The sequence below is a fragment of the Aquila chrysaetos genome, chromosome 25 (assembly GCF_900496995.4).
Source record: "Aquila chrysaetos chrysaetos chromosome 25, bAquChr1.4, whole genome shotgun sequence".
Taxonomy (NCBI): Eukaryota; Metazoa; Chordata; class Aves; order Accipitriformes; family Accipitridae; genus Aquila; species Aquila chrysaetos.
Genome location: NC_044028.1, coordinates 18,643,099 through 18,663,998, shown reverse-complemented (window position 1 = coordinate 18,663,998; position 20,900 = coordinate 18,643,099). Strand labels below are relative to the sequence as shown.

At 62.9% G+C, this 20,900-nt stretch overlaps 4 protein-coding genes and 1 non-coding gene across 6 annotated transcripts in view; 2 read left to right on the top strand and 3 right to left on the bottom strand.

Moving 5' to 3' along the window:
• Positions 1-502: 502 nt before the first annotated feature.
• MCRIP2 (MAPK regulated corepressor interacting protein 2) lies at positions 503-4,515 on the bottom strand. The gene is made up of 5 exons (XM_030001625.2): positions 4,383-4,515; positions 4,179-4,260; positions 2,015-2,142; positions 1,662-1,763; positions 503-1,004 (listed from the first exon to the last, which is right to left on the bottom strand). The coding sequence occupies exons 1-5, from the start codon at positions 4,432-4,434 to the stop codon at positions 934-936; spliced, it is 435 nt and encodes a 144-aa protein (XP_029857485.1). The 5' UTR covers positions 4,435-4,515; the 3' UTR covers positions 503-933.
• Positions 4,516-5,903: 1,388 nt separating this feature from the next.
• Positions 5,904-5,974, top strand: TRNAG-CCC. The gene has a single exon. It is a non-coding gene; the product is annotated as a tRNA-Gly (tRNA).
• An 86-nt stretch (positions 5,975-6,060) lies between these two features.
• Positions 6,061-9,756, top strand: METTL26 (methyltransferase like 26). Its single transcript, XM_030001686.2, has 6 exons — positions 6,061-6,330; positions 7,932-8,094; positions 8,235-8,294; positions 8,751-8,818; positions 9,104-9,182; positions 9,259-9,756. The coding sequence occupies exons 1-6, from the start codon at positions 6,122-6,124 to the stop codon at positions 9,304-9,306; spliced, it is 627 nt and encodes a 208-aa protein (XP_029857546.1). The 5' UTR covers positions 6,061-6,121; the 3' UTR covers positions 9,307-9,756.
• Positions 9,757-9,847: 91 nt separating this feature from the next.
• On the bottom strand, positions 9,848-13,712 carry WFIKKN1 (WAP, follistatin/kazal, immunoglobulin, kunitz and netrin domain containing 1). The gene is made up of 2 exons (XM_030001683.2): positions 12,622-13,712; positions 9,848-11,706 (listed from the first exon to the last, which is right to left on the bottom strand). The coding sequence occupies exons 1-2, from the start codon at positions 12,907-12,909 to the stop codon at positions 10,216-10,218; spliced, it is 1,779 nt and encodes a 592-aa protein (XP_029857543.1). The 5' UTR covers positions 12,910-13,712; the 3' UTR covers positions 9,848-10,215.
• Positions 13,713-17,136: 3,424 nt separating this feature from the next.
• RAB40C (RAB40C, member RAS oncogene family) overlaps positions 17,137-20,900 on the bottom strand; it is a 38,245-nt gene continuing 34,481 nt past the window's right edge. For both annotated transcript variants that reach the window (XM_030001687.2, XM_030001688.2), the window contains exon 7: positions 17,137-20,271. In XM_030001687.2, the coding sequence (XP_029857547.1) occupies positions 19,991-20,271 (281 nt within the window). In that variant the 3' untranslated portion in view covers positions 17,137-19,990. The remainder of the gene's footprint in view (positions 20,272-20,900) is intronic.

Here is a 20,900-nt window from a genome sequence, read left to right as displayed (position 1 = left end):
CAACCACCCTCTCTTAGTCCCCCACTGTACCCAACAGCCATGGGCAAAGGGAAGACCTTGAGCTTGGGGCTCAAAACAGCTTTTATCAGAGCAATGATATCAAGGGCCTCCATGGTGGGGGGGGGGGGGGGCTGGCCCTGGCACCCTCATTCCTGCAGCTTTACCCCCCCTGCAGCCCGCCTCTGAACTACAGCCAGGGTCTCAGCCCCCTACCCCCATCACCTGCAGAGGCCCTTATGTCCCCCCCCGGTCCCAAACATACAGCCAAGGCAACATCAGCCCCTGGCTGAGCCCAGGGAGATGAGGCAGCACTGGGGCAAGGATGCCGCTCCAGGGAAGACAGGGAGATACTCCAAGCCCTTCACCTCCAGGACTCAGCCACGAGCATCCCCACTCCACAGGGATGCCCCACTCCACACCAGCCCAGGGCACGATGCTGCACCCCAGGTGCTTGACCACCTCCAGCAAACACATCCTCCCCATCCCGCAAATGTCTCTCCACTGGCAGTTTCAGCGCTTTATTGTCTGGCAGTCCTGCTACAGCACCCCACTGTCCTCCCTGTGGCTACGGCCGCAGGGGGGGATCCGCTCCCTCATCCCCAGCATGGCACCACAGTGTCCCTGGGAGCTGGAGGCTGCAGGAGCTGCAGCGGTCCGAGAACTGGCACTTAAGGAATCCTGGCTGGGGCCACGCGCTGCTCCTCCACACCAGGCGCAGGGAGGGGGTGTGCGGCCAGGCATGGCTGTGGTCCGGTCCCGCTGGCCTCGCTGGGCTGGCAGCAAGGGTCACTTGATTTCAGTCATCTTTTAAAAATGTGGTTCTAAAATGCCACCAATTCTGGGTTCTGACCAGATACTCTCAACTCTGTTTCTCTTAAAAAAAAAAAAAAAAAATCCCCCCCAAAAAACCCAAACCCAAACCTTTCTTCCCTTTTATGAGCAGTTTTCAATTTTGGCCAGAAATTGCTGTGCCCACCACTCCTCCAGGTCAATGGGAACAAAGTCTGAAAGAGAGGGGAGGGAGAAAGGAGAGCGTAGCAGAGCAGCTGGAGCAGAGCTCCGGGTGCTCCCCCTGAGCCATACCATTTGCCACTGGAAAAAAAAAATGACACCCCAAAATTTCCCCCGCTCCCGTGCCCTGTCCCCAAAAGGCCAGGCTGGGTTTACAGGGACTTTCTCCTCTTGGGGACTTCTTGGCCACTGCAGGACCCCCCCAGGCTGCATTCAGAGCCCTTACTCCAGCTGCCATCAGAGAAGCACATTGTCCCCATCCCCGCGGTGCTCTGGCTTGGTCCCGCTTGGCCCCAGGAGAGGCAGGTCCCCACGGCAGGACCCGGGGGGCTCCTCTCCGGCACACGATGTTGAACCCACCTCGGTGGCTGCAGAAGGCATGATTTCCAGAAGAGTCATCAACCAGATGTCCTGCTTGCTTGGGCTCCTCTGACGGGGCACAGCAGGACATCCCCACCACAGTGCCAGGGGCCAGCTGCCCCCCCCCAGGACCCCCCCAGCGGCCTCAGCACCAGCAGGACAGACCCAACCCAGCCCCTCCAGCATGGGGATCCTCCTCCTCCTCCTCCCATCACAGCCTTGCGCAGGTGCCTGGCTGAGCCCACACCAGCTCATTGCACCCCTGAGTGCCACCACTGCTTCCCACTTACTTTTCAGTCCGGGGTTGGGGGTTTTCTCTACGTACTGCACGGGGCCGCAGGCGCTCTCCCCGCTCCGGCTGCCATCCAACTGCTGCTCTACCTGCTGCCAGGCTGGCGGGGGGGGGAGGAGGAACAAGCAGTGGATAATTTTGGGATACGGATTTCCCAGCCCAGGGGGGGCTGCGGGAGAGGAGCAGGAGCCAGTGGCAAGGGAGGGCAGGTACCCAGGCTGGGGACCCCATCCCTGCCACCGAGGTCCCCAGCACGATATAGCTGCCTCAAAAAGGACCCCACGTGCTCCAGGCCCCCCCGGGGATGCAACAGCAAACGGGTGCCTGCCCCCAGGGACCCTCTGCCCTCACCTTCATAGACGAAGCGGACGTTCTCCTCGTGCGCCAGCGTGTAGCACTCCTCAGGGGCCGAGACCTGCTGCAGCAGCACCTGCGGCCTCTTGCCGTTCACTCTGTTGAAGACGAGTTTCTGGGCTGGGCTGGTGGGGGAAGCAAGGCAGGGGTGAGGGGGGCAGGTGGTTCTTCCCACCACGGTTTGGAGCAAGGACAGGGGCTGTCCAGCTGCCCCGGGGTTGCTCCACAGCATACACACTCGCGCACAGCCCCGGCAATGCCAGGGGCACAGTTGCAGCCAGCAAGCCCCGCTCAGCCTTGTCCCCAAGGGAGGGGACCGAAAGGGACCCAGCCACCGGGAGAGGGGGTTCCTGCACAGAGGGGTGCAAGCAAGAGGAGTTCCCCAAGGAAAAGCACGGGCTGCCCGTCTCCCATCCATCCTCCAGCCTCGGCACTGAGTGCAGTCCCTAAAATAAAAAGGCTGCCACCAAAATTGCTGAAATATCAGGAAAATGGAACTGAAATCCAGTTAGGCACTGGGCAGGGGGATGTGCCGTGGTGCCATCCTCCGCAGGCCAAGCACTGGGGTTTGCTAGAGCAGCCCTGGCCCCCACCACACCTCTGAGGTGCCCCAGGACTGGGACAAAACCCTCTGCCAACCGGGAGCAGGTCAGGCTTCCTCAGAGCTGGGATCCCCTCCCAGGAGCAGGGCACCCAAATCAGCCCCAGCCTGGAAACAGCAAAACCAGGCAGATCAAAAGGAAAGCTTTGGGAAGAGACTCGTGGGCACACTCAATGCAAAACTTCAGTATTTTAGGTTTTCTGCCCAGCTTTGGGGCAGTACACGTCTGCAACGGCCACGTTTCTCACAGGACAAAGTCTAAGGGGCCCTGGGAGCGCAGGCAGGTTACGGTTTGCAGGGCAGGCGAGACGGAGAATAGGCAGCCCCTGCCCGCGCCTCCCCTGCCAGTTCTGCAGGCAGAGCCTGGGGCAGGGTAACGCACCCCAAACCACACACGGCTGGGGTGCACTGGGCAGGCATCCCTGCCTGCTGCAGGCAGGGCAGCAGCCAGGAGCGTGCCCAACCAACCTGCCTGAAGGAGGCTAAGCGTGGTAGCAGCCCCACCGGTTCATTAGTGAAAGATCTCAGGAAGAAGGGGAGCTGGAGGGGAGGCTTTTTTCATCCATTTCTTGAAACTGGAGGAAACAGGCAGAGCTGTACGGGCCCCGCAGCCCTGCCCGACAGAGCCGAGCTGCCTGCTCTGCCAGGCTGGGGTTTGCCCCCAGCTCTGCAGCCGAGAAAGCATCTCCTTAAAAGAAGAAGCCATCACCCCTCCGGCTGCTTAAATCCCCTCCAACGCCTGCCCAACAGCTCCAGTTATTTCTGCTGGAAGCTGGGAGTTTCACCCAACAGCTATTCCCCCCCCCCCCTTTAGGGACAAGGGACAACCTCCAAACCCTGCCGTGGGCCACCATGGCCTCCGTGGGTCTGGGGCTGCAGCTGGGACCTGCCAGCCCCGGGGACCGGGCGGTTACACACGGGTGCCCGGTGCGGCGGGGGCACCCGCCCGGCCCTGGTTCAGCCAGCGGGTTTGTGCAACCCGTGCCTTCCCCGGGGCTTGCGGGGCGGGGGGGGGGCGTTGCACAACCCCAGCCTGGCCTGGCCACCGGCTCTCCTCCGGCACCGGCAGACGGGCAGGCAGCAGCAGCACCCCCCCGCCTGTGTCCCTGGGGGGGGGGGCAGCACCCCAGGCAGCAGGATCCCCCCCACACACACACCGTGCCTGCCTCCCCGGGGCAGGCAGCCCACTGCTGCCCGCACTTTGCCCGCTCCTCCGGTCACAAATCCCATTCCCCCATGCTTTTCGGAAGCAGCCTCTAGCCGTACCGCCCCGGGGGGGGGGGGGGACACAACACACCAAGTCCGGTCCCGTCACCCCCCCCCCCCGCCAGTGGCAGCCCGTACCACGCGTGTACAGTCTCCACGGGAAGCGGGCAGGGACTGGCAGGGCTGCACCCCCCCCCGCCCCACCGCACATCCCGGCGTGCGGGTACGGAACGACGGTCCCCGACCCCCCCCCCCCCCCCCGCGGCCCCTCCCCCGGCGGCGCGGCGCGGCCCGGCCGCCCCGGTAACCTTTCCCCAAGGTCACGGCCGCCGCCGCCGCCGCCGCGGGGCTCACCTGGCAGGGGGCCAGGCGCCGGGCTGGAGCCGGCCCCGCAGCTCGCCCAGCTTGCTGCTCTCCACCGCCTGCTGCGTCGGACCTGCGGGCGGCGGCGGGGCGTCAGAGCGGACCGGGGCTGGGGGGGGGGGGGGGGGGGAAGTGAAGCGGAGCGGGACGGTTCCCCCGCCCCCCAGCCGCCCCCCCCCCCCGCTCCCGGTGTACCTGTACGGCGCTGCGTTGCCAGCTTGCTGGGGCCGCGTGTCAGCGTGTACATCCTGCGGCACCGGGCCCCGAACCCGCCCCGGGCCCCGCACCGGCCCCGCCGCCCCCGCCCGAGTGCGGCGCGTGCCCCTCGCCGGGCCTTTAACGGGCCGGGCCGGGCCGGCCGCCGCGACACGCCCCCGCCCTTAAAGGGCCCGCGCGGGACGGGCCCGGGGCTGGGGGGGGGGGGGGGCATCTGCTGAGGGGTGGGAGGGACACGGGGGGGGGGAGGTGTTGGTGGCGGAGGCGGGGGGGGTGGGAGACCTTGGGGGGAGACGCGAGCGGGACACCCGTGGGAGGTGGGGGGGGGGGGCCGTGGGGCGCAGGCGGGGCACACGTGGGATGAGGGGACACGCAGGGGACACGCAGGGAGAAGACGTGGGAGGTGGGGGCACACGCGGGAGGCATAGGGGGCACATGGCGGGGCACAGAGGGGACGCGCAGGGACACGGGGGGGCAGACGTGGGACGTGGGGACGCACGGGGGACACATAGAGGGTACACGTGGGGCATGTGGGAGACACGGGACACGCGCAGGACGCACGGGTCACAAGGGACGTGGGGACACGCAGGGGTCAAGTAGGAGAGGGCACAGGAGGCAGGCGAGGCACAAGACGGCACAGGCACGCAGGGAACACGGAGGGGACACGCACGGGGACATTCAGGAGAAAGGGGACACTGGAGCCGTGGGACACACCGTGGGGACACGTAGGAGTCACTCCTGGGACACACAGGACCCAGGCAGGGGACAGCGAGGGGGTGCCGAGGCAGAGGCTGAGGTGCCACCACCGTGGGGACAGTGCCGTGACAAGCCTGGTGAGCCCCAGCCGCGCACCCCACGACCACCCGGGAGCTGCGGGCCACCCCGCGGCGCGGGAAGCCAGGGTGGGTGGCAGCGTCCCGGCCGTCGCGGTGACCTTCGGAGCGGGGAAGGCGCGCTGAGGTCTCCCCACGTGGCGTGAGATGCAGCCCCGGGATGTGACGCAGAGCCGGTCCCCGGCCACCCCGCAGAGTGGCACCCAGGGCTTTGGGGACAGGCCGCGTGACGAACCCAGCGGGGTCTTTGGGGATGCTCCAGCCTTGCTCCGGGGGCAGCGAAGCCACCCCCCAAGGGTGACCTTGGCCTTTCCACCGCACCAGCTGCGTGGCCTTGGTGGCACAGCCCTGCCGGGGCGGGAGGAGGAGCCCCCGGCCCCCCAAAAGAGCATCCTGCAAAACAGAGCCTGATCCTGCAGGGTGCCAGGCACCCGTGGGCGCCTCGCAGGGGGCACCCAGCAGCCGTTGGCCCCCACACGATTCCCCCAAACTAACAGGAGTCAGCCCTCATGACTGCACTTAAAGGCGACTGTGATGCAGGGGACCCCATCACCAGCTCGTCACCTGCCCTGTCACCCAGGGGGGTTGTGCCTCAGTTTCCCCCACCCGCGCCCCGCGGTCACGCGTGGGCAGGCTGAGTACCGGCGAGGCGGTAACACAACCAGCGGCGCCGCTGGTGTAGTGGTATCATGCAAGATTCCCATTCTTGCGACCCGGGTTCGATTCCCGGGCGGCGCAAATCGCTTTTTGGGCTTTCCTCTTTTTTTTTTTATTTCCCTGCCCCCCCCCCCGTGGGTGGTTCCCCCCACGGCGCGTGGGGGCGGATCCCCGCGGGGACGGCTGGGAGTTGTAGTCCCCGCTCTACGGCCACCGCCCGCTCCAGCCATGCAGGCGCCGGCGGCGGCGGAGCGCAACAAGGGCCCGATCCTGGAGGTACTGCGGCAGTACGTGGGATCCGGCACCCACGCGGGATCCGGCGTCTTGAGGGTGCTAGAGGTGGGGGCGGGTGCGGGACTCCACGCCGCGCACTTTGCCCGGGCGCTGCCGCAGACCCGCTGGCAGCCCTCCGACATCGAGCCCCGGGCGCTGCGCAGGTGAGGGGGGAGAACGGGGTGGGGGGGGGGGGGGTCCCTGGGGGGCACAGCCTGCAGCCCCCTCCCCTCCCGACGCACCCACGGCCAGAGTGCCCGGGTTCCCCGGCTCGGTGCCGTATTTTATTCCAGGAAAGAGCCAATAGCCAACTCTCAGATGACTCGGACTCCCCAGCTTGATGCTTACTTTTTTCCAGAAAAGACCCAATATTGAACTCTCCGACAGCCCAGGCTCCCCTGCTTGATGCTTTATTTTTTCCAGGAAAAACACAGAATTCAACTCTTGCGACAGCCCAGGCTCCCCAAGTCAGCACTTGCTATATTTTTCCCAGAAAATCCCCAATATCCAACTCTCAAACAGCCCAGGCTCCCCAGCTCAGTACTTTATTTTCCCCAGAAAAGCCCCAATATTTAACTCTCCACCAGCCCACCCCGTTACAGAGCGATTCCTGCCTGCACAGCACCCAACCATGCACTGCTGAGCGGTGGTCACCCTCCGGTTACCCACGCGCGGCCGGGATGCTCCGCGGTGATGCCAGGACCAATTCCCAGCTCACCAGGATGCCGGCAGTGACTCCCACCCGCGCGGTGGGTAGCTCACACCCCGCTCCCACCATCACACTGCCCCGGCAAGCCGCGTCGGGCTGTGTTTATTTGCTCTGCTTCTCTGTGTGTGGGTTTGGCCGTGGCCAAATGCCCATTCCTGGCATTTCAGCGCCGGCTCGGAGGGCTCGGTTTCCATTCAGGAAACAAAAATAATCCCTGGCTCTGCAGTGCGGGGAGGAATTCCCTCCCGAAAATAAAATAAACCCGGTGGGGAGGTGCCAAAATCGGCGCCTGTCCGGGGGGGGGGGTTGCAGCCAGCATCCTTCCCACCCGACACCTCTCCGGCAGCGGCACCCAGCACGCACCACCCTGGTTGAAAATAATCCCCGGGCTGGGGCCGGGAGTCTGCGGTTCCCTGCTCTGCCGCCTCGGGCACCGAGACCTGGCTGGTGAACGCGCCAAAAAGGGTATAAATCACACCAAAAATCACACGGTACCGGCAGCGTGCAGGCAGCCTGGGTGCAGGGGTGCAGGCAGCGCTGCGGGCAGCCCGGGCACGTGGGTGCAGGCAGCCTGAGCACGTGGGTGCTGGCAACAATGCTGCGGGCAAGGCGGGCGTGTGGGTGCAGGCAGCGTGCGGGCAGCCTGAGCACGTGGGTGCAGGCAGCGTGCGTGCAGGCAGCTGGGAGGGCAGCGTGCTCTGGCTGCCCTGCTGAGAGGCAACAGTGAATTGGGATTTTTTTTTTTTTTAGGCGCTGGGGTCTCTCGGTCCATGTGCCACAGGTTCTTTGGCAGCTGCCTGTTGCAAAGCAAAGAGCTCGGCGATACCAGACCCCTGGCCCTGTGCAGCCCCCCCCCCCCCCCCCCGCTGTGTTGCAAGCACAACCTTATTATTAGACATCAGAGACTCCACCTGGGAGATGCTGGTGGCAGCCAGTGCGGGCAGGTTTCAGGTCTGCCTGCAGCGGGTGCTGGTGGGGGGGGGGTCTGTGGGGGGACGAGGGGGGGGTGCAGGCGATGCCCCGGCTTGGGGTTGATGTGGGGTTTGGTGCCCACAGCATCGCTGCCTACGCGGAGGCCATGCAGGTGCCCAACATGCTGCCCCCCATCCTGCTGGACGTCTCGCAGGGCTGGGAGACGTGGGGGGGCACCCAACCCGCCACCCTCGACCTCCTCGTCAGCATCAACATGATGCACATCGCGGAGCTGCGTTGCACCGAGGTGAGCGGGGCAGGGCTGGAGCTACGCCGGCCCTCGCCGGGTCCCCGTCCCCTGGTCTGGGGGTCCCAGGGCCGAGGAGGGGGCACCCGGGGGGTGTCCCCCAGCTCCCTGGCCCAGTCCCCACCTTTCTCTTTCCCCAGGGCCTGTTCAAGGGTGCTGGGGTGCTGCTGAAGCCTGGAGGAGTGCTCTTCACCTACGGGGTAGGTGCTGCTCGCTCGCACACCCGTCGGTGCACGAGCATCCCGGTGGGTGCGGGGTGTCCCTGGGGATGCTGGGGGGGGGGCAGATGTGAGGGCGGCATGGCTTGGGGGGGGGGGCTCAGGTTTGGGGGTGTCAGGCTTTTGGGGCACATGCTGAGCATGAGCCCTGGATGGGGCCGCTTTGGCTGTGCGCTCCCAGGACGGGAGGGATGCTGTCCTCCCTCGCCCCATCCAGGGTAGGGTCTGGGGGGGGGGGGCCCACGACGGGTGACAGGACCCACAGTGGGTGACGGGACCTGTGGTCCCTCTTGGGGATCGTGTCCCTTCTCGCTTGGCTTCTGTGTGTGGTGGGGACAGCAGCCCGTGGGCTGGGGGAGGACTCGCGGGCGGGGGGGGGGGGGGCGTCGAACGGACACAATGGCTCGTGCCTGCAGCTCCGGCTTCGTGTCCCGGCAGCCCTACGCCGTGGATGGCCGGATCAGCCCCCAGAGCAACGTGGACTTCGACCGCAGCCTGAGGCAGAGGTAGGAGAGGGGGAGCCGGAGGGGGGGCCCAGGGCTGCTGGTGGCCTGGCCTGCCCATGCTGTCTGCCCGTCCTGCCTGTGCTGCCCGCAGCTGCAGGGAGCTAGCTCCCTCCCGGCGTGGTCCTTCAAGACAAGACTTAAAGCAGCAGCTGGGGGGGGGGGGGGGCCCCTGGCCCCCCCCCCATACACACACCTGGGGGCACCCCCGGAAGATGGGGGTGCTTCGGGGCGCGCAGGGGTGAGATGTCCGTCTGTCTGTCTGACCCACGCCTCCCTCCCCGGCAGCAATCCCGCCTGGGGTCTTCGGGACACGGCACTGCTGCGGCGGCTGGCCGAGGCCAACGGGCTGCGTCTGGAGAGGATGGTAGGTGCTGGGGTCTGGGGGGGGGGCGGTCGCCCCACCAGTGGGGACCCCCTAATACCCAGTTCTGTGCTTCCAGGTGGACATGCCAGCCAACAACAAGAGTCTCATCTTCCGCAAGCAGTAACCTCCCCCGACGGCACCTCCCGGCACGGCTGCCCCCCCCCCCCCATTAATGCCTCCTCGAGGGGTCACACTGTCCCCGCGCTGGTGCCAGCTGGGGCTGGGGACGGCAGTGACGGGACAGTGCCCCGCTCGCCCCAGCTGGGGCTGGGCTTGGCTGGCGGGCTGGGACGGGGCAGGGGGGGTGTCTGTCTCCCCCAGCCCCTTTGGGGCTCCCTTTGCAATGGGGTGCCCCAGCCTGGCCCAGAGAAGCCACCGCAGCTGCCATGTGGGGCATAGGTATGGGGGGGGGGGGGGGGCACAGCACCCCCGGGCATGGGAGAGAATTCTTGCTTGGTGCCAGTTTCCCTGGAGGATGCTGTGCCAATGGCGGGGGGACCCATCTCCCTTCCCCCCTGTCCCGGGACTGTGCTGCTGCTCTCCCCAATAAACTCCGGGGCTTTGCCCCCCCCTCCCCCAGCAGCTCCCTGATGCTTTCAGCAGTGAGACTGGGGGAGGGGGGGCATCCCCAATCCTCCCCCAGCACCAATGGGGCGGTCAGATCCTGCACCAGGAGCACCCATGGGTGCTACACTGGGCCTGGAGGCTTCGGTGCGGTGGGAAGGTTTTTATGGGTGGGGGGATCCTGGCAGACCTCCCACCCCTCTGCAACCCAACCCAGTCCTTTATTGCTGCTGGCTGGGCTGGGGGGTACACGGGGAGGTGGGGGGGGGGGCATGCGGCAGATAAATTACAGAGGAGCTGAGAGGTGGGCTGGGGCTCAGCTTGGGGTTGGGGGGGGACTACACAATAGTGGTAACCCCTAGATACATGCACTGATGTGGGGGTTCCCCCAGGCTGCCCCCCCCCCCATGGTGGGTCTGTGGCCTCCCCCCCCCCCCCCCCCGCCACGTCGTCACATCCCGGCTCTCCCCTAGTCCTGGAAGCGGTTCAGGAGGTCGCAGGTTTTCTTCTCCATCAGCTCGTAGATCTTCTTCACCCGCTTGTCGTTGGCCGCCCGGACGTAGCTGCTGGGGTCCAGCGTGGCCATGCCGTCGTGCACCTCGCCCATGATGATGAGCGGCCCGTCCTCCGCCGTCATGTTAGGGCAGGGGCAGCTCCAGTCCATGTCGGTCAAGGTCACCTCCAGGTACTTGATATTGAAGAACTTGAGGCCCATCTTCTCATCCTTGAGGACGTCCTCGAGGGCGAAGCGGGCAATGCCGGAGTCCTGGTCCTCCACGATCTCCATCAGCCGCCCCACGATGGCGAAGTCGCTGCGGCAGAGGCTCAGCACCATCTTGCTCTTCAGGCGGCAAGCCTTGCACTGCAGGCTCTTGGGGAAAGGGCAGACGTCCTCGCAGGTCTCCTTGCTCTCAAAGTTGTTGGTGTTGCCCTCGCAGCCGCCGTAGACGAAGGAGTGGCACTGCTTCAGCAGGTGGTTGTACGCCCAGCGGGGCTCCCAGTTCTGGCAGGGACCCTGCACCATGGGCAGCAGGCAGGTAGGGCGGGCGCTGCCCAAGCAGGCAGCCCGGCACTCCTCGTAGGTCTCAAAATGGTTCCTGTTGGCCCCGCAGCCCCCGTAGCGGAAGGTCAGGCAGGAGCCCTGCTTGGCGTCGAAGTGCCAGCGCACCTCCAGGGCCTCGCACCGCCGCCGGTCCGGCTCCTTCAGGCACTCGGCGCTGGGGAAGGGCTGGGGGCTGCCGGCCCGCGGGGTCCCCCCCGGCTCCCGCCTGACCACCGACAGCGGGAAGTCGGCGCGGAGCAGCCCGGCGGCGTTCCGGGCCGTGCAGGTGTAGATGCCGGCGTCCTCGTGGCGGGCGTTGTAGATGACCAGCTGGCCGATGTTGGTGACCACCACGTTGCCGTACATCTGGTCCGGCCGCATGATGAAGTTCTCCTCCCGCTCGCTCTGCTTCTCCCAGGTGATGTCCGGCCGCGGGCGCCCGCTGACGTCGCAGCGGAAGCTGACGGTGCCGCCGGCGCGCACCGACTGGTGGAAGGGGTTGCTGTAGAGGGCCGGGGGCACCGGCACCTCGGGGCCGGCTCCCGGCGTGGGGCGCGCCGTCGTCTCCTGCGGCACGGGGCTGGTGTCGGGCCAGGTGAAGATGTGCTTGCAGGGGACGGTGGTGAGGCGGGTGCCACGCAGGCACGCCTCGGCGTCCATGTAGCACTTGTTGTAGTAGGTGAGGCCGTCGGAGGCGCAGGTGAAGTTGGGCTCCTTCTCGCAGCGGTCCTTGCACTTGCAGACGGGCTGCCCGTCCCAGATGTCGCAGTCGGAGCCCTGCTGCGCGCACACGAAGCTCTCGCACGAGGCCGCCGGCGCCAGCGCCAGCGCCGGCAGGCTGCCGTCGGCGAAACGGGCGGCCACGCAGCTCCTCAGCCCGCACACGTTGGTGCAGCATTTCTCAAAGCCTTCGCAGTCCTGGCCGGGGAGGGGAGAGGAGATTGGGGGGGGGGGGGGGGGGGACGGGACACGGACGTGAAGGTCACTGCCGTGCCGTGGCTGTGGGTGCTGCTCCCGCCCGCTGTGGGGCTTTCGGGTGAGCGGGTTTCCCCCGCGCAGCCCCGTGCTCCCTCAGCATCGCTGGGCTCTGGGTAAGAGCCAGACCTCCCCGGCACGGCTGCGCTGGCCGCAGTCTGCCCTCAGCGAGCCCCCCCCCCCCCCGATCCCCCCAGGATGCTTAGGGGTGCACTGCAGTGATGACACCCCCTTCTGCCCTGGGCAGACAGTGTCTCGCCCCTCTCAGCTTTTGCTGGCTGAGGGGAGGCAGAACTCATTACACAGATGAATTGCAAAGGAGTCTCCCCCTGGGTCCAGGCAGCCCTAACCGGGGTGGAGGTCCTGGTGCCCCGGCTCGCCGCTGTGGAACCCGGAGCCGGGGCTCTCTGGGACGGGCAGCCCAGTCCGTGGGTGGGCTCCATGGGAAGAGAGCTGGGGAGGGGGGTCCGGGGGAGGCTGTCCACTGCCTGATGGGGGTCCCTGTCCCAGCACACGCATTCCCCTCATCCCAGCCCCTCGCCTGGGTGGGAGCATCCTGGGGGTACACGGAGGGGGTGTCCTAGCCACAGGGCATGCCCCGAGGGAGGGGACATGGGGGGAGCAGCAAGCAGTTTCTTTGCCTACTGGGGGGGGGGCTGGGGAGCGGCCCCCGGGGCACCCCTCATGCCAGTTGACAGCAGGGGCTTGAGGCGGCAAAGTTGCAGCCGGGCTGAGCCTGTTGCACCGAAACGACTGAACCGGCTGCGCCACCGGGCACAGGACCCCAAAGGGTCTCCGTCAGGGACCCCCAGAGCCCCATCCCCACACCTCCCCCCCCCCCCCCCCCCCCCCACTCACCTGGTCAGCCTGGCATTCCCGCTCGCAGGTGCTCTGGGCGTCCACCCACAGGTTGGGGTTCAGCTGGTTGGGGCAGACCCCCAGGTGCCGCATCCTGCCCGGCTGCAGGCTCAGCCCGGCCGCCGCCGCCGCCAGCAAAGGCAGGAGGAGCGCGACGCCCACGGGACCACGCTGCCGCCCACCCGCTCGCCGGCCCCGGCTCGGGCGGCCGAAATTCCCGCGAGGAGGCATCTGGCCACCCCACGCCGCCGGCCTGGCTCGCTGGCGAGGCCTTGGGATAAATCCCATTCAGGATGGAGGGGACGAGGGAGAAGGCGGGCGGGCAGGGGGGACAAAGAGGAGGAGGAGAGGACCAAACCTCTGCCCTTCAGCACGCCCAGCGCCAGCCGGACCACCGGCGATGCTGCCCGCCACCTCCATCCATCGCCGTCGCTCGGCTCTCGGGGCGCCGGGGACACGGCGGCGGCGGCGTCCCTCGGCAAGAGGGGCTCAGTCCATCGCCGGCTCCCCGCCGGCACGGCGAGCGGGGCGAGTGGGGTGGAAGGGGAGGACGGGAAGGTTGTAATCTGAATCCCCTCCCTTCCCACTGATGTTTCTGGGTGTTTGGAATGGGAAAGGCGCTGACCTCAGCCTCTAACCCCGGCGAGCCCAGCGATCGGCTGGGCAAACACGGGGCGGGGGGGAGATCAAAGGCAGAATGCAGAAAGTCTCCAAAGAGGGAGAGTGAAGGGGGGGGGGCGGACACAAAAAAACCCGCCCAGCCCACGGAGCTGAATTCCTGCAGGATGAGAAAACAGCCAGAGCCTGTGGTCCACTCGGACAGGGCCACCGGCGGGGAGACGCGCGGAGCCCACGCTGCGGGGGCTGCCGGGGACCGGGCTGGCCTGGGAGCCCCTCGCCCCGCACCTCGCCTCTTGGCACCCACTGGCACCACGGGCAAAGGCAGCCGGGCTGGACACACGCCAGGGTGCCGGCACCAGCACGCGTCCACCCTGCTCATCCTCGCTCGCCAGCCAGCATCCCATGAGTGCCGCACAGCGCTGCCGGGCACAGGACCCCCCCCCCGGCTCGCCTGGCAGGGTGGGTGCCCACCCAGCCCCCCTGGAGGGGCTCACCCAGCCCTCCCTCCCCGCTGATTTACAGCCTGGCTGTCTTTTTCTGAGCTGGAAGGCAGCGCCTGGCCGTGCCAGACCCCAGCGGGAGCGCTCCGGCACGCTGTGCCTGGGCTTCAATCCCGCCGCTGCCTCCCTGAGCACGTCCCGCAGCCGGCCCTAAGCTGGCAGGAGCCGGCCCTGGCTCCCCGGCCAGATTTCCTTAATCCCCAGTGGAGACTGACCTGCAGCAGGAACATTTCACGGCATTTTGGGAGCATTAACTCTTCCGGCACTGGCGAGAGCTGTGACCCACTCAGCGCCCAAGGCGGGGGGGGTCTGCAGCTCCTGGGAAGCAGCAAATTCACCCAAGGGTGGTTTTGCCCCAGTGGGGGCAGCTCAGCACCTCCGGCCTCCCCTCTGCAGGGCTGCAAACTGGGGGGGTGCAAGCAAAGAGGGCAACGGACATTTTTGGGAGGGAACCCAACCCACCCGTGCCCTAGAGGTGTTTTTGCATGTAATGGTTTGGTGCTCCCCAGTCCCCGGCTCCTGAGGGGAAGCCCTGTTGCACCGGACCAGGCGTTTTGCGGGGGGGGGGGTGTCCTCAACACCCGCCACGCTGGCGCGAGCAGGACACAGCCCCAGTGCCCCGGCACGCTAACCTCCAGCTGGTGCCGCTGACACAGCACCGCGACCTGCAACCGCCGGCAATTCCCTGCCCGAGCAGCCGCCGGGGCCAGCAAACGGCTGCGCTGCCGGTGGCTCCGTGCTGCCCACGGCGCTGCTGCGGCTCCCCGGGGGCCTGAAATCCCAAATCACGGTCAGGTCTGACATCAACTTGCCGTGACCGCGCGCGGAGAGCTGGAGCACGTCCCATGGCCATGCCCAAGGTCCCCGGTTTCACGGCCAAGCAGCTGCCCAAGGGTCTGGCCGGCCCTGGACGTGGAGGGGAGGTTATGCTGCCCCGGGACACTCATGGGGAGGTTGATGAGGTGTTTTGCAAACAGGGAATTGCATCAGGACGGCCTGGCCTGGGAGATGCCAGAGGCCGTACCCTGCCTGCCCCGGCAGCCCGGAGCCCCCCGGATCCACCCAGCCGACCCCAGATGTCGGCCGCCTGCAGCAGCGTTGGGCATGGAGAGCCCCAACACCCAAAGGCACCTCGCTCCTGCTGGGAGGCAGCGTGGCAGGCTGTCATGGCACCTCGCTCCCCAAGGATGCAGTCTGGGGGCACAGAGCCACTTCAGTGTGCCCCAGGGTCCTTCCGAGGGTGCTGGTGCAGGAGGGAAGGGAGGGAGGGGGGGGGGAATATCTGGAGTCCAGCTTTCACCCATCCCCACACTGGGGTCCATGTGGTCACAGCAACACGGTCCAAGAAGACGCCGGTGCTGGGGTTTGGGTTGACTCCTGCCCCAGCGGCCCCTCTCCAGAGCCAGAGAAGCAGTCCCTGAGGGGTGACCCATGCGTCACGCCAGACCCCGAGATACCTCATCCCCGTGTCACCGAGATCAAAAGCGGTGAGGCCGGGACAAGCGCCTGCCGGGAACTTTTGCCTCAGCAGTGCGAGGCCAGCCGGAGGGACGCCGGATGCCGTGGGGTTGGAAATGCAGCTCCCAACGACTTGAGACCCTCACCCACGCCTGGGCACCCCTGCCTGGCCTCTTCTAGTGCTTCTTCAGTAGAAGATGGAAAAAAAAAGCAACTCTCCCCACCCTGGACCAAGCCCACGACAGACTTTCACCATCTAATGGCTTAAAGCAGCCGTAACTTCAGTCTTTCCCAAACTGTTCGCCTCCGCGTGTCCAAGCACCCGCTGCACACCAAAACGGGGATTTTTGGGGGGCTGCTTTCAAAGATCCCAGGCATGGATGTGTTTTATGGCTGATCCTCTCCCTTCAAGACAAGGGAGCACAGGAAGCAGCTCAGCACCTTGTCCTGGAGGGAAGGGCACAGCACCATGTCCCCCCCCGCCCCGATAACACCCTGCACCCAGGGCGCACTCCTGTCCCACCAATGCACCCATGGGTAGGTGCACCCTCATTTTCAAGGATCTGGGGTACAGTCAGATGAAGGTCACCATTTCTTCACAGCCTTCACGGTACAACCCCACAGGGGACAGTGGGACCAACCCGACACCCTAAAATTAGGAAGGTGGGTTCAGAGAAACACATTCAACTAGGAGAGACCTGAATCAGCCCAGAGCAACCTGCTCCCTCGTCTTTCTCCAAGGAACAGGGACCCCTAAAGCTCTTCTAGCCTTTCCCCCAATGTTCAGGCTGTGCAGTGTGTTTTCTTGCCCTGCTCTTCCCAAGCAGAGACAGCTGCAGCAAAGGCAGCCCCTGCTGCTCCAGCGTAATGGGCTCCGGCTGTCCGTACCCCACCTGAAACCACACACAGCCTTTGTTTCAGCTCTGCTGGCAAGAGGGAACAGACACTTCCAGAACCCCCCTGAAAAGGGAAAAAAAAAAAAAAAAAAAAAAAAAAAGTCTCCACGACTCTTCCCTGACCAGGCTTTCACCTTAGCTCCAGGGTTTTCCAGGCTGCAGACACTATCTCATTTCCCCCCTGCCCCCTCCCAGCCCCAGCAATTACTACTTAAGCTGTTAAAACAAGCATGGCCAGTCTGGTACGAAGTGGAAAATCTGATCCTAGGGAAGCGAGCAGGCAGGGGAAAAGGGAGGTCAAGGGGAGGTGGGCTGGGAGCAAGAGAGAAAAGGATCAGGCAAGGAGAAGTTTCCCTCCACTCCACGAGCAAAGCCCCCTTCTTTGGGGCTCCTGGCCCCAGCCGATGCCTCCCAACACCAACCCCAGGGACTGCCCAATGTGACACGGATGCTCTGAGCTCCCTGCGGCATCATCTCCATTTCAAAGTCACATTTATCGCAGGCTGACTTTCCGCTTGTTCCAGTCTGGGTAGGAAGGGTGAAAACTGCCGCAGCACTCAAGTCCTCACTCCCCAGGATTGCCCGGACCCAAAGAGGCAATTTAAGGCTTCGACTGTACTTGCAAAACGCATCCCCCTGTACCAAGGATTGCGCACAACCCCACGCAAGCTGGTGAGGAGCCTGGCTTCCTACAGCCACCTACAATACTGAACGTGTTGTAGACTAGTCTGTATTTTCTTAGAGCTCCACCACCCAAACCCCAGCAATTCTGTGAGAATCAAGACTTCAATAAGAACAGATTTAGCTTCTGCATGTATAGAGAAGAGCAAAAAGCCACCAGAGCCAGGAATCATGACTTCTAAGACTCCCCAGAAAACGTAAAAGGAGTTATTTTGTGGATGATCTGGAAGTGGCAATATGCACCTGCACCACAAGCAGCCCCAAATCCCCAGTTTTGGGCAAAACTACCACCTTTTCCCTTCAACCCCTTCCCAGCCCACGCAAAAATTAATAGAACTTCTCCACCTTTCAACTGGTAGTTCAAAACAAAAAAAAGACTTTAATTTATACAAAACAAAACCATGTATAATCAGTTGAACAACATTGACTGTACAAAGGAATAAAAAAATAAAAGGATAGTCCAAAAAAAACAACTCAGGAATGGTACAAGTGTTGGAGAGCAGCTACAGACTAGTGTTGACATCAGATGCAAGAATCTTTTCCTTTTAAATTATTAAAAAAAAAAAAAAAAAAAAAAGGTTTTGCTGAGCAATTCCTCTAAGTAAATCTTTCATCCTCACTGGAGACTGGATCTGTTGAGACCTTGGTGGGGGGGTGGGGGTGGAAAATCAACCGCAGGGAAAAAGGCATGGGGAGGTGTCACACATGGCAAAGCCAAACCAAGCAGAGGTACATCAAGTTTTTCTAGACATGCAGCAGCTTTGTGATTTCAGAAAGGAAACCTTCGTTCCTCTTCACCCCACACACCGGTGCCCGGGAGCAGCCCGACAAAGGGACCCCGAGGTGCCCGGATGATGTTTTTCCAGGAGAAGTCGCCTTTTGCGGTGCCGATCACCTGTTGGCTGTATATCCCCAGGCTGCTGAGCCAGCGATTGTCTTCTGCTGTGTGTTAAGTGATGGGAAACAGGTGCCAGCCATCCCAGACAGGTTCTTGAAATCCCCCGGCCTTTGCGCCACCGCGCCGAGCTCGGCTGCGGCTTTGCTCTTGAGCCAAACCACCACTACAAAGGATTCTTCTCCCCGCTCCATCTGCCTGGGGTTTAATTCTCTCCTCGCTCATTTGAGCTGGGCAATAAAGCACGCTAGAGATGAGCCAAGAGACCTACCCCTGTATTGTATTTTGTTCTGCAGAGCCGGGAGGGGGAAGGCTCCTTCACCTCCCAGGTCCGCTCGGAAGCAAGGGGAAGGAGACGTCCCCGTGGAGGGATGCGCCCCTGCACGCTGCCTGAACAAAGCGGGTCCGTCGGCCGCGCAGGAGCCGCTGCGGCTTCATTCTGCCCATGCAATGCAACAAGCTGCTCTGGGGTGTGGGGGGAGAAGAGCAAGCCCAGGCCTTGAGGAGTTGCTAACACCAGGAGGAAGATGGCAGCACTGTACCGGCTGGTCTCCTCACTGAGGAGACCGGCCCAGAAAAAGGAAAAGCAGTTCACTTTCTACTATGCTACTCAAAATCTACACGTCCTGGCCACCTATGAGAATCTGTCAACATAGCTTAGTCCCACTGCCAAGGCCCGCTTAGCTTTTGGAATAAGGGCTAGGTGTTATTTCTAAGTTTCCAGGTGAATTTCCAGCACAGATCAGCCATGGGGCAAAGCCGGGGAAGCGCATGCCCTTGCTTGACAGATCTTCTCCCTCAGCACATGCACATCTCAAGCTCTTGCCGCTGAGCACGCACGCCCCTCTAAAATCCAGGAGCGGTCCTACAGAGCAAAGCAGTTTGCTTTCCCAGTTTCCTGGCGCTGCCACAAGAGCCGAGCGCATTTGCCACAATGGGACCTGGGGGCTGGGGTCCACCGTTTCCCCACACAAACCTCTTTCACCTTCCCAGTCCCTGGCTCCTTCACGCTCCAGTGGGAAAAGCTGCTTCTGTCCTTTCCCCACTTTCATCTAGGAGAAGCCACAGCAACGCTAGCTCAGGCAGAATGTCCTTGGAAAAGCAAAGCAAGAAGCAGCCAGGATTCCGGGGCTGTCACGTGGGGTGGCATCGCAGATGGAGGGCTCTGGAAGCGACGGCCGAGGTTTTGCAGCAATAAGGGACAAAATTCAGCGTTCTTCCTCTGCTTTAGGTGCAATGCTTCTACCTTCTGCTCCTCAGTCCCCCATCAGCCATGGATCAGAAGGTGCGAAGCGAGCAAGGCATCAGTCTGACCTCAGAGCTGTCTCTTCATCCTGCCTGCCAAAAACAAACCCCGAGACCCTGGCCTCTCCGCTCTGCCCCTCGATCCACTTACATCCCACCCTGCCTTCGGCACTCACAAGTTTTAGCGAATGATCAGAATAGAGCAGCTTGGGGTATGTTACACACAAATTGTTCTTTCCTTCTGCATACGTAGTATTTAAAAAAAAAAACCAGCACAAGCCCTGGTGGGGATTGAAAGTCTCTTAAAGCATCTGTATATTTTCATCAGAAAATCCTCCACTTCTCCCCTTTGCTGACACTGGGAAAGTTAATCCAGTGCTTGTATTTACATGGCTGCATAAAATTTTCCCTGACTGCTTCTTAAAAAAAACCTTAAAAAACAAGTGATATATATATATGTATAATATTTACATAAATAAACGAAGAAGGCAAGCAGACTGCTTCCCTCCCCTTGCCTTGTTTTCTTTTTTTTTTTTTTTTTTTTTTTTTTTTTTTGGCAACAGCAGGTTAACATCCTGGTGAAAACTGTCATTAGTCCCCTGTCCCCATTTCTTTTTTTTCTACATCCAACGATCACTATTGCACCAGCAATCTGTTCAGGAGTCCAAGAGTTAAAGTTGCAGCACAGACTCTCCTTGCCTACTCCCTTAAGCCTCTCAATATTCCATTAAATCCATTTCTCCATTGAGACTGGATGAGCTTTTTTCCCCTTCCCCCCTCCCCAACCCGGCAGCTGCTGAATTTTCCACCCCAGGCCAAGAGGCAAAGCCCAAAGCATTCTTGGAGGGTCACTTGGCAGAGTCCTCTCCCCGCCAGCGCTGTGAGATCCAGCCGGCACCACGCTTCCTATGCGAAGCCAAAACGTGAGCCCATTCCTAACGCTTGTGCGTGCCATCGGAAAAGCAACCGCGGCCCATCCGAAAGGATCCAGTCGAAAAGGGTTAAGTGTGCAAACAGCTGTACATCGGTGGGTGGGTGTGGATACGTTAGAAGCTCACGCCGCGTCCATCCTGCTAAGAGATCTTGCAGTTGTTGCGTGAGCAGTTCTGTGGGGGGCTCTGGGGCGGACGAATTGATTTGGATCTCTTCAAGCTGTTACCTTTGCTGCTGCTCCCACCCCCACTGCTGGCCAAGGAATACGACCGGCCGTGCATCATCACCGCGTTCATCCCGTTGGCCATCGAGAAGGATTTCAGGTGACTCTTGATGGTGACGGGCAACGGCAACTTGTCGATGAGGTGGACTGGGGTGCAGGAAACGATGGCTCGGCAGCACAGGTCCTGTAAGCTGAACACTGGTGGGAGAAAAGACAAGACTGTCACAGGCCAAGAGATTTCAAGGGCTGCCTTCTCCCCACAACTATTCCTTATGCTGCGCAGTTCCTGCTCCTCTGGGGAGAGGCGTTAATAATGATTGCATAGGCGCCTTGAATAGGAAGCAGATTAGTTAGGAAAAAAGCTCAGGTAAGCTCTGCTGTTGGAGGTTAGTGGTTTGCGAGACACCAGCTTTGGTGTCAACACAGGGCTTAGACACTGCCACCCCTTCTCTCTGCAGCAGTGCCTTGCTCACATTCCTGCCAGACACTTGGCTTCTCAGGCCATCGTTAGGCAACCAGACGGATGTGCCCAGGGAAGGAGGCAACAGGGTCAGCAAGCCCCGAAGCAGGACAGTCTCACTTGGGACCTATTAAGAGAGCAGCAGCCACAGGGCTGGCTCTCTGCAGAAGACCTGCAGCAACAGAGATCCCAGAAGCCAGAAGAAGACTGCCCTTTCAGGCTTCCCAGTGTCCTCTTAGTTCAGTGTACATCATGTGAGCCCGCTCTGGAAGTCTACTTGGAGAGGATTTCCCAGCAAGCAGCCACACGAGGGCACGCTTTCACCTCCAGCCTGCCGCGAAAGCCACGCTGCCTTTCCCAAGCAGGC

Bases quoted from the DNA above. Each gene is read 5' to 3' on its own strand.
- MCRIP2 (XM_030001625.2), bottom strand. From the start codon at position 4,434: ATGTACACGCTGACACGCGGCCCCAGCAAGCTGGCAACGCAGCGCCGT. The intron at 1,764-2,014 runs GTGAGGGCAGAG...CCCCCCCGCCAG, and splicing joins CGTCCGCTTCGTCTATGAAG to CCTGGCAGCAGGTAGAGCAG. The intron at 1,005-1,661 runs GTAAGTGGGAAG...CCTCTCTTTCAG, and splicing joins CCCCAACCCCGGACTGAAAA to ACTTTGTTCCCATTGACCTG.
- METTL26 (XM_030001686.2), top strand. From the start codon at position 6,122: ATGCAGGCGCCGGCGGCGGCGGAGCGCAACAAGGGCCCGATCCTGGAG. The intron at 8,095-8,234 runs GTGAGCGGGGCA...CTCTTTCCCCAG, and splicing joins CGGAGCTGCGTTGCACCGAG to GGCCTGTTCAAGGGTGCTGG. The intron at 8,819-9,103 runs GTAGGAGAGGGG...CCTCCCCGGCAG, and splicing joins GACCGCAGCCTGAGGCAGAG to CAATCCCGCCTGGGGTCTTC.
- WFIKKN1 (XM_030001683.2), bottom strand. From the start codon at position 12,909: ATGGGATTTATCCCAAGGCCTCGCCAGCGAGCCAGGCCGGCGGCGTGG. The intron at 11,707-12,621 runs GTGAGTGGGGGG...CTCCCCGGCCAG, and splicing joins GGGAATGCCAGGCTGACCAG to GACTGCGAAGGCTTTGAGAA.